The 12,333-nt window shown below is 30.4% G+C and overlaps 1 protein-coding gene across 1 annotated transcript; it reads left to right on the top strand.

The window, feature by feature from the left end:
• Nucleotides 2,683–4,470, top strand: LOC109326774 (trihelix transcription factor ASR3-like). The gene is made up of 2 exons (XM_019559613.1): nt 2,683–3,466; nt 4,124–4,470. The coding sequence occupies exons 1-2, from the start codon at nt 2,683–2,685 to the stop codon at nt 4,381–4,383; spliced, it is 1,044 nt and encodes a 347-aa protein (XP_019415158.1). The 3' UTR covers nt 4,384–4,470.

Here is a 12,333-nt window from a genome sequence, read left to right as displayed (position 1 = left end):
TACAACAGGTGTCATGGTGGATGCTGCATTTTCTCAGTCTTTCATCTATTACCCATAATTATTTCTCATTTCTTTATTAGTCTAGTTTCTTTATCCCTCTCTCTCTCATTAAACATACAACATTATAGTGTGTACCCCCCCCTCATTGAAGTAATATATAAGGATCAAGATTAAGGTCCATCTCATTTCTTTTTTCATCTGTTATGATTGGTTTTGCTTCTGTCAAAAAGATGGTTAAGCGTTGAATGAAATTGCTTCTGCCAAATGGTGGTTAAGCGTCAGTATTGCTTCATGTTCAGATTTCAAGACTGTGAGATAAAGATTTGCTCACCAGTAAGAGGAGGTATTAGAGTATGTGTGGTGTTTATCACAATCATTTCAAGCTTGGAATGCTTGACACATTCCAGCTTGAGGAGGATGTTAAAGTTGTTAGTTGTAATATTGTTTTCGTTAATCGATTAAGAGTTTAATTAATCGATTAACTAGTTAGTTATTAGTTAGACATTGTAGTATATAAAAGGTGATTCTCTTATTCCTTGTAACTCATTTTTTCAATTCAATAATATTTTCTCATTCAATCTTGTTCATCAATAAGATCTCTCTTATCCATAACTCTTACCATTTTAACATGATATCATTGGGAGGTGGCTGAGGTATACCTTTGGTGATAAAATGGAGTTTGTTCTTGGATCCAGTGCAAGCTTCATGCTTCTAGACCAAGATTGGTAATTCTTTACATTGAGCAGCGGAGTGACAAGAACCAGCGTTGCGTTATCATTGGAGTGAAGAAATTTTTTTGGAGCATTTTGAAAACAAGGTGTACAATGTTTAATTATTTTTATGGAGAATGAGTATTAAACTCTTTAGATTGTATTGCTTCTTGTTAAATTCTCTTTAGACTTTGTGTAAAATGGAGTATCAATTGTTCTCCATGTTTTTCTTACTTTTTAAATAAAATCCTGCTTTCTTTTTTTGGTACAATTTTGTATTTTTTTGGTACATCCTGCTTTCGGATAATTTTTTAATTTAGATTATTAGGTTATACATTATTTTATTGTGTTACTTTTATCAAGCATTCTTTTGTTTTACATGTCCCTTTAAAGTAATTTTTTCTCAACATAATATTTTTTATGTCCAATTTATTTCTATAATTTTTATAATAATAATATTCATTAATAAATTATAATTAACATTTTTCTAACTATTTTTTCAAAAAGTTAACTATTTAATATTACTTAATTACTTTCTCTCTTCCATCTATGTATGTTCATTACAGCCTCTGATCTCTCTATTTCTTTATTAATCCAAAATCTTTTCCAAATACATGTTCTTAACAATTTATTCAATTTTGTTACCGTTGAAAGAATATTTTCAAAATCAAAATTGCTTAATTATATTCGAGATGAACAATGTTACAATATCATTTAAATTGATTTTCATAATGTATAGTAATGTGTTGAAATTGAAATATTAAAATTACTTGACTATAAAACCGTGATAAACAATTTTGCTTTTCAAAAAAACAAGAAGAATAAAAATGACAATTGATTACTTATATTAGACCAACCCATGAAAATATATTTTACTTAAAACCCCAAATGTATGGTCAAGTCTCTACCACATATTAGTACTATGTATATTTGTTATGGACGATTCTTTTTTATAGTTTCTGCTTTTACGTGAGATATACTTTTATTTCTTTACCAATCCCGTAGTGTGATATATAATTTATTAATTTTAATTGAGCACTTCTACTCTTCTGCCATAAGAACATGTATATACCATTATAAATGGGGATATATTTTCCTACTCGATTTTAAGATTTTTATTATGAGTTTTAAGGGGCAGGTGTGATGTTATTTTATTTCATTAAAGTTTCAAGATATTTTCTCCATATTGAGTTTGACAAATCCGATTCTTTACCATAGACCGAAAGCATTACTACTCAAAAAGAAAAGAAAAATTAGGAACTCAAGGTCAAAATATCCTTGAAGTTGTCAAATACTAATAAGCATTTCTTTAGTGGTGTAAGATTTTGTTAAATTTCTAGGATGACTAAAAGGTTAAGGTTCGATTCCTAAGAACGATACTTATTAGAAGAGACACTCACAAACCCCAAAAGATATTAGTTCATTACTCAAAAAGTAAAATAATATCCTTAGTAATACCATAAAAACACTCTCATGCATATCAGAAATATAGACATATTTGGTTATTAAGTTATTTCTTGTTCCGAACCAATCAAATTTTAATAAATAATATAAAAATGTTATTTTTAAAAAAAACTATTTTTTATTTGATAATATATTATTAATTTGGAATAAGGAATAAAACACCGTTAAAAACAAGTGTTATCTATACATTTGGTTAAAGAAGTTGTCCTAAAAGAACTCATGGTCAAAATACATTGGAGATTTCATCATGCACCCATAATTCTATATAATGGACATGCAATCCAATACACCAAAGAATTTGTACTAAATGCATTCATACATTTAAGCATTTTCCCTTAACATATGAAACACATATGGGAAACAAATTACCTACATGAAAAAATATCATATCCTACTTTGGAAGTTCATTGACCTAAATCTAAAGCACTTTTTATAAGTATAGGATTGTATATCTAATCTCAATCCTCAAAACTCTATTTGATCTCTCTCTCTGTGTAGTTAAGTAGTGATGACATTAAATTCTGAGAAAATTGATGAGGTTGTTCCTCTTGTTTCCACTGATTCTCCAATAGCAACACCAGTTGAAAAACAACCAACAACAGAAGTTGTTGATCCCAAAAGTGAAAGAGTCAAAGCCACAAGACACCCAAGGTGGACAAGACAAGAAACAATAGTTCTCATTGAGGCCAAGAAAATGGTGGAAAATGGTGAACAACTTTGTCGGTTCAAATCATCATCTGGCCTTTTCAACCACACTGATCTGAAATGGGATATGGTTTCATCATGTTGTCAGCAACAAGGTGTGGATAGAGGACCTGTCCAATGCAGAAAAAGATGGGGAAATCTTCTCACTGATTTCAGGAAGATCAAGAAATGGGAGTCAAGTATAAAGGATGAAGGTGAATCTTTTTGGTTGATGAGGAATGATAAAAGGAAAGAAAACAAGTTGCCAGGGTTTTTTGATGAAGTGGTGTATAGGGTTTTAGATGGTGGGCTATTGATGAATGCTTCTGCATTGCCTTTGAATTTGATTAAGGTGGCACCAAAACCAGAAAATGGTGTTGATCATGTTGAAGGAGTGGGGCTATTAGAGGAATATAAGGATGATGAGGATGAAGAAGATGAGGATATAGTTGATAATAGTGAGAAAATGAGTTGGAGCACAGAAAACATATTTGAGACAAATATTGCAAGAAATATATTATCCAGTCCAATGAAAACACCAGCTTCTAAGGGAACATTCATGAGAGGGAGTCTCAAAATAACACCCACACTTACACTGCCAAATCCTGGTATGAAGTTCATGCATTCTTTAATTTTTAAGAATTTGTGTATTAGTGTTTCAATATTATATATATCCTCTATATTTTTCATTGGTTTAGATTTTATTTTCTGTTGTAATGTTTTGAAATTAAATCGGTTAAACATTTCAAATTCTGATTTAATTCACTAAATCTCATTATGATTTAATTAACTAGTGTAGTATCATATCATTTGAGACAACCAATAAAGAGTTGGTCTAGTGAGTAGTGATATAAGATTTCACTATATCTTTAAGGTCGAATGTTTCATTCATTCCTGTGAGTGACACTTATTAAGAGGGACAGTCAGGAACGCAAAAAAGATTAATTCTTTATTAAAAAAATATGAAGAGATACTCTTAATATTATCAAGAAAATATAATTTAGACAAACCTATATACTATTATTTAATATGTGAATTATTTTAGTTAGACATCAACAAATGGCTAAGCATTTATTTTTTTGTTTAACTGATTGACAAATTATTCAACAATATATCCAAAAACGGACTTAAGTATTGAATTTTTTTTATAAGCAAGCTAACTTAATAGTGAAAGATCATTCATTGATTACTAGAAATAGAATATTTTGGGTCATTGATTTTTTCTTCTTTTTTGTTCAATCCTCAACAAAATTATATCAACTCAGGCTGCCAAAGAGAACCTATGTCTCAAGAGGGATACAAGAGAAGGAGATTATCACCAGAAAATAGTGAAGACACCACAGATTTCAGCAATAATATTATCAAAGTTCTAAGGAGGAACAATAACATAATGAAAGCCTATCTTGGAGCTCAGAACATGAATCACCAATTGGCCATTGAGCAGCAGAAGGAACAATCAAAAACCTTAGTTATAGCCCTTGGCAAGCTCACAGATGCTTTGACAAAAATTGCTGACAAGTTATAAATGAATTCTGAAGAACATGAAAGATCAATAGGTTCGTTTGCGGGATGAGTTTAGGAAGGAAATAGAGGAAAAAGAAAGACTTCTGAGTCATCTTACATGTGTACTCATTCCCTCTAAAATTCAACTCGTAAACGAACCTTTAAGAGGATTGACAAATCATATCTGTGTATTAGGATCTGCCAATTAGTGTGTTTTTTTGGCACTGGAGTTCATGATTATCAACTTTTTCCTTTTCTTTTTCTAGTATTATATATGCCTTTTTTTATTAGTAGTACTCTTCAATTTTCCTCTTCATATCATTGTTTGTATGACGTTAATGTTTACTCTATCAATTTTTGATGAGCCTATAAATCCTTTGATATTGTTTCCAAATCCCTACTAGGATTTAAAAATCATTGAAAATAAATAACCATAGAGTAGCATTAGCTTATGTGCACATTACCATTTTTGGATACAACACAAACATTATATATACCTAAAACCATTTAGGTTTTATTTATGTTAGTAGTCACTATCTCCATCAACTAGTCTTGGATGTAAACTCCCTCTAGTTTCTTAAACAAATTTACTAATTTCACACGTATTAATAAAATCAGTTAGACAACAATTAATTGCTTTTATTCAATAAAAACAAACAAATAACTACAATTACTATTTAGCATGTGATATATGTGAAATTACTTCAATTAAAAGTAATATTGGAAAGTCGTACATATACATGTAGTTAAATTTGTTTATATTTGAGATAAAAAAAAATATTGATATTTTTTTATTATAAATGAGTCTAGATGAGTATATGGTTGTCTACCTAGTCAAACTTTAATAACATTGATATGCCTACACCAACAAGCTATATGTTTTTGTTTTACCAATAATACTATTTTTTCTGGTAGGTGACAATGAGCTTTAATAGATTTAAACTTATAAATAGTGCATACAATAAATTAAAATAATTCAATATTTATTTAAAATTTGATCGTTGTTTAGCTCAATAAATTTGATTTATTAAACAAATGGGTTGAATTTAGACTAAAAATTGAGTTCGTTAAAAAATGGGTCGAACTTGAGTCAAATATAGTTTGACTCGTTAATTCATAAATCATCTCAATTATATATATAGACACACACAAGGGAGTGATCCAAATGAGAAAAAAATTCATATAAAAATTGTGAGAATAATACATTAGAGCCATAATATATGAATGATTAAGATTAAAAATTAGTTAATGATTACTTAAAAAGTCATGTGAATTTTCTTTCAATTTTCACGATTCAATGATACATATTATTTGTTTTTCATTTCTCACATTAACAATTGGTCTAACTTGAGTCACTTTCTATGCATACATATACATGAAGACAATTTTACTACGTGAACTTTAATTGATAGCTACATGTAAATATATAACTCACCACCTTGTAAGCTTTTAAATTTATATTAATAGGCGACATAAATTTGAGCTCATTAACTCGCTCGAAAGTTCATGAATTTTAGTTGAGTTGAAAAAATAATTCATCATTAAACTCAATTCAAAACTCAATCGCCAATCCTTAACAAATCGAGCTAAACCAAATCTAGTTTGACTGACTCATTTTCACCTCTAGCTATAACTTAGGCAAATTACCCAAACCTCTCTCCCCTAAGTCCAGTAATATGAGAAGAAATTAGATTTTTTAATTTTAAAATTTATTTTATTAAGAAATATAAAAAGTTTTATAAGACATGTGTGCAATTTTTATCTAATAGTAATATTGATTGAACATTGGCCTCATAAGAAAGTATCTATTTTGAATTAAAATCTATCCATCGTGTAAAAAATTTTACACTGTTAATACATGATTAATTTGTATTATTTTTGTTTGACGGTCAATACTAATTAATATATTAATGGTAAATAATTTGTTGATAGTGTAAATAAATATTTACACTATCAATATAAACATATTAAATCTTTCACATAAATGAGTAGATGACATTAATGTAATACGTAATCAACTATAAAAGCAATATGATTTAGAGTTTTTTATGAGAAAATAATGTACTATAAGAATCTTTTTATATTTTATACACATAAATTTTATATTTTTTATAAACAAAATCATATTAATTTAAGAATTTAATATATATGCACTATGAATTTAAAAATTCATTATAATCACAACATCTTCTAAAATTTATTTGTATAGCTTTTTTAAGAGAAAACAATGAGAATACATAATTGATGAAAGTTACAATAACAATATATAAAACTCATATACTATTAGTACATACATATTTTTTTAACAATTTATTATGTCAAACAAACATCATTGATGGTGCACTTGTATGGTCTGCCCTCAGATATAGTATGGCAAATTTACTCTGATGGTGTAATTTGACTATATTATTATTAAACTATTGTAACTTTTTTATTTATTACCAAAATAGTGCACATTTATGTAAATCGATCATAAGATAGGCTTTTTCCTTCTTCTTTTTTTCTCTTGGTCCCACCAAAATTGGCAACCTTGTAGGACTTTATTTTTTTTAACATTTTTCTATGAAACTCGTTAACAGGGTAGGATTTCCTTCTTTTTTTATTATGTCACCCAACTAAAATTGTCAATGAGGTTGGAGGTTTAGTTTTTTAACAGTAACTACCCTAATCGTCAATGGAGTTGGAGATTTACTTTTTTTTTATTTCCCATTGTAAAATCGTCTCCTGCATGAGAGTTTTTAGTTTTTTTCTCACTCCAAAATCGGCACTTGGGTATGAGTTATATATTTTTTTTACTTCTCTCGTAAATCGCCTACTCCAATGGAGTTTTATTTATTTTTCTAGATTTTATTTGCCCTAACTAAACCGGCTAGCGATGAAGTTTTTTATGTTTGTAATTTTTTTGTTTATGTATGTCATTTTACCCGCACACCATCATCAATTTTTTTTTACAACAGTAATATTATTAAAAAACAAAATATTACAATAATAAAATTTCAATTTATTAAATCCCAAAAAACTTTAATGACGTCTATGTGAGAAATTACACGTATGATATTATGATATTATGATATTAACAGCACGTCTATGGATAATATACCTGATCCACACGCATACGGTCAAACATTGCACGTATTATATTCACATCATGTCCAGAGATGTTGATGATGATCAAATGTTGTGACCACACTATTGTCATCAACATCGTAATTTTGAACGATGCTGTTGAAAATGAGGCGGAAGAACATCAACGTTGCATAATAAAACAGGTGCTGTCAATTTGTGTAACTTCAACAACGCATTATTGACAAAACGTTGTTGAACATCAGTAAGGTTAGCGCTGACTTGAATGATTTATGTTTAACATCGCATTTGGTAGAAAGCATCGTTGATGTTAACACATTCAACAACGCATAATTAAGGAAGCATTGTTGAAGATGACATAGTAACCGCACTTTCTTAATTATGCGATGTTGATGTTTTACGACTTTTTAAACGTCCAATATATTAATGGTAGCAGTTATATGCGTTTCGTCGTTTGTTGAAATATTAATGGTTGAGTGGTTATGCGTTTCTTGCTTGTTGAAATGTTAATGGTTGAGTGGTACGTTATATGTCTCTTCATTTGTTGAAATATTAATGGTATTGTGGTTCACTCATCTATATGACAGTTAATCGATTAAGCAAGATTTTAATTGATTAATGTGAAAAGAGTTTTAATCAGTTTCAACACATAACTGAAAAATAGAATTGACTTATTCTAAACAGCCCGTTAATCAATTAAAGGGGCACTTAATCGATTAACTGGGGGTAAAATAGCTATTCTATATAAATTGTGATTTTACACCATGCTTCATACATTCATTCATTCATTTTTAGAATTGTTAAGTTGCATATTTTCATGCTCATTGTATGTCATATAGGCAGAGAGAGTTGCATGTGAGAATAGTGAAAGATAGTATCATGTATCATGCTTAGGGATTAAAATGTCATCTATTGCATGTGATTAAATGTGTTTATCATTCTATCTTTTCTTGCATGAATCTTTCATTTCTTTTAGAGATTTCTTATGGTAGAAATTACATGTTCTTCATGATTCTGATCTTATACATATTCTTAATAATTTGTATAGGGTTTATAGCTTGTTCTTAATTGTAATATTTAAGCCATTTTGTGTTTCACATTACTCTATTTTTTGTGTTGTTTTTGTAACAAGGAAAGTCGTCTCTTGGTGTTATATCACCAATGAGATACAGAGAGTCTTCACCAAGACTTGGAGGTCTTGAGTTTAGAACATACTCTTGGCTGGGGATGGATCGTAGGAAAGGTTTTCCTAGGCGATAAGTATGGTCAAACCAAGGTAAGGGTTCTAGGAATTCAAGAAGGTATCGTCCAATGTCTTGCAATTAGAAGTGTGTATGTAATATACATTGGTTTCAATTTTAGTGAAGAAAATCTCCCGATATCGGAAAGGAAGGACTGGATGTAGTTTTGTAGTGGACCGCAAAACGAACCAGTATAAAAACTTTGTTGCAGGCTATTGCTTACCCTTATCTCTTTATCTTTTAAAGTTGTTTTAATTGCCTTTTTTTGCTGATAATTTGAATTTTGTAATTCTACCATATAAAGATCATTTGTGTTCAAATATATCTGATGTATCATTTCTGTATTCGGTGACTGGTTGTGCAATCAAGCCATTAAACAACTGTATGTTTAGTGCGACTTAATCGATTAAGGCAGTCCTTTAATCGATTAATTGGGTGATTTTCTAGAATAGGGCTTTGGTGCGAAAAGCGGTATTTGGGAACCATGACACCTATTCATACCCCCCCCCCCCCTAGGTGTATTCTGTCACTGATACCTAACAAGTGGTATCAGAGCTAGTATGATGTGCTAGCTCAACCGTATACGCGTGATCCTTAAGGGAAAACAAATGGGTTCCACCAACCCCTTTGGCGGTGATGGCGCATCCATTAACCGCCCTCTTGTATTCAGTGACGAAGGATATGCCTATTGGAATGTTCGCATGAAAATATTCATAGAAGCCATTGACTCGAATATTTGGGAATTCGTAGTCAATGGGCCCTTCGTTCCACAAAATTTAGTGGACGATGAACCGAAAGAAAAACCGAAAAGTCTATGGACCGATGAAGAATGTAAAAAGGTTCAATATAATCTACATGCTAAAAACATCATCACATCGACCATATCCTATGGTGAGTATTTTTGGGTTTTGCAGTGCCAAAGTGCTAAAGAAATGTGGGGCACTTTACAAGTGACTCATGAAGGCACCAGCAAAGTCAAGCGTGCCAGGCTGAATGCCCTGACACACGAGTATGAGTTGTTTCGTATGTTACCGAATAAATCTATCGGTGACATGCAAAAATGATTCACTCATATAGTTAACCATTTAGTTGCTCTAGATAAATATTTTACCAAAGGAGAACTTACTAATAAATTTTTACGTTGTCTTGACAGGAGATGGCAACCTAAAGTAACAACTATCATGGAATCCAAGAATCTTGACTCCATGCCTTTGGCAACATTATTTGGAAAGCTTCCAGAGCACTTTTTAATTGTCTTTTATATTTCTTTCTTTAGTATGTTTTTTGTTCTTAACATTTCCTAACCATGTACATATGTTTTGTTATGCATCATTAGGTTTGGTTGCCATCAATCGGGTCAATGAAGAAATATACTAATTTGACTCATTGGCACATGGTGATATGAACAATTACCCCGCTATTAAAGAGATGTTTTCTAGGTAAGTGGACTACTTATTTAAACTTTTAGTTACACTTTCACTTTCATTTTTTGTTTAGTAATTAAGTACATTTTCTATTGTTTAGTGCAGTGAGAGTTTACAGAAGTTTAATCGTGCTAGAAACAAGATACCAAATCCCAAAATCAGGTAGACTCGTATAAAGGTATTGGCACAAATCATCTCAAACAATTATATGTGTAATGGCCAATCATTTTAATTGTAGACCCCTTGTTAAACAAACCAGGTAGATGGCGGCTATTACGTGCTGAAATTCATGAAGGAGATCATTCAGCAATGACCAGCTAATGCAATCAAGATTGATGGCAAATCATACACAGATGACGAAGTCAACCAGATTAGAGAACAATGGTCAAACTTTGTACTTATTTCTGTTGACAAATCATAGCTAAATGTATAGTAGATTAGTTTTGCACAGATTGTAGCTTAGGGAATTGAATATAATGTATATGATTTGGTCTATGTAATTAATGTAATTCAATTAATGTCGCACAGATTGTAGCTTAGAGAATTCAATTCAATGTAAAGATTATATTGTGTAATTAATGTTCAATATATAAATTCAGTTGTGTTCATATATTCATTTTGTTGTTATGTTATGTTTCTGTATGCATTCAGGTTATTTTCTGTTGTATGTGTAAATGTGTAGAATTAGGAATAATAGTCTTCGACAACGTTTTTTTGTAAATGAGTTGTCATTATAACCCTAAAACATCGTTTTTTTAACAATGTCGATGTTGATTATGTTGCATTCAACAACGCATTCACCAAAAAGTGTTGTTGAATACTTATATCTCATTTATTATCTTTTAGCTATACAACAACGCATTCGGTAAGAAGCACTATTGATATGATCAACAAAACTATTTCTACTACACTTAATTGTTTAATATAGTGTTTAATCGATTAATTATTTGAATATTATTTATTGTCATTATTAATTGTTCTATATATTTAATTAATTGTCATTAATCGACTGTCATAATGTAATTACTAATTTGAATTACATTAAAAAATGAATTCAAAAAAAAATTATTATATCTTTCACAGCGTTTCCTTAAGATTGCGACGTGGAACAATTATCTTCTTTATATTTAAATTGGGAGTTCTTCCACAATGTTACCTTAAGATTGCGTTGTTGATTAGGTATCATTGACAGCGACATCTTCATTATGTGTTGTTGATTTTGTATCATTGATAGCGGCATCGTAATTATGCGCTGATGAAGATACTATCAAAAATTAAAATGTTCCCGCATTCTCACACATTCATCAGCAATCCCAACACTTATTTACTCAGCAGCAAAACACATTTACTCTCAAAATCCACCTCGAAAATTATTCAACCTCCAAATCATTCACTCATTCAACACTAGGAATCATTCACTCATTCAACACTGAGAATCATTCACTCATTTTACACGAAAATCATTCAACACCGATTTCGAAAATGCTTCACTCGTTTAACCTCAAAATCATCATTCACGCATTCAACACCGAATTGAAAGTGAGTTTTTCATATAGTTATTTGCCATTTTAATTATATTATATTTAGCTTGTATTAAGTTATAAATATTTTCCTTATAAATGAGTGAAAGTGATTTCACTCATTTAGCTTGTATTGAGTTGGGGTATCCGAGTTTCGACACATTTAGCTTACATTATGAGTTAGGGTTCCCCCATTTTTAATTACATAATAATGCATTTGCTCCGTTTGGTGAGCTTAACTCCAAGCTTTAGGGATTTATGCTCATTATATATTTTTTTCTTAATAGAAAATGGACGATTGTCAATCGATTGACGAATGAGTATGAAGAAGGAGTGAAAATTTGTTAGGTTTGCAATTGAGAATGCTGAAAACCCTAATAGAATTTGTTACTCAAACCGAATTACTTCAAATGAGTTAAAAGTTCATTTAATGTGTCACTGTATTGATCAAAGTTACACATGTTGGACAAGACATGGTGAGAAGAGAGATGTTATAGATTGTGATGATGAGATGCATATGAAGACAACTACAGAAATGCATATAAAGACGATCGTTTCGAGGAAATGGCAAACGTTGTCGAAGAGGATCTTCAGGATTGTCCTGAGATGTTTCAGCGGTTGATAAGTGATGCTGAGAAACCATTATATGATGGTTGTACTAAATTCACAAGATTGGCAGTAGTGTCAAGGTTGTATAAGTTGA

The sequence above is a fragment of the Lupinus angustifolius genome, chromosome LG01 (assembly GCF_001865875.1).
Source record: "Lupinus angustifolius cultivar Tanjil chromosome LG01, LupAngTanjil_v1.0, whole genome shotgun sequence".
In the NCBI taxonomy this organism is placed as follows: Eukaryota; Viridiplantae; Streptophyta; class Magnoliopsida; order Fabales; family Fabaceae; genus Lupinus; species Lupinus angustifolius.
The sequence above is the reverse complement of the archived record's forward strand: the minus strand, read 5'-3'. Positions and strand labels throughout refer to the sequence as shown.

Coding starts and splice junctions, on each gene's coding strand:
- LOC109326774 (XM_019559613.1), top strand. CDS start 2,683: ATGACATTAAATTCTGAGAAAATTGATGAGGTTGTTCCTCTTGTTTCC. Junction 3,467..4,123: donor ACTTACACTGCCAAATCCTG/GTATGAAGTTCA, acceptor ATATCAACTCAG/GCTGCCAAAGAGAACCTATG.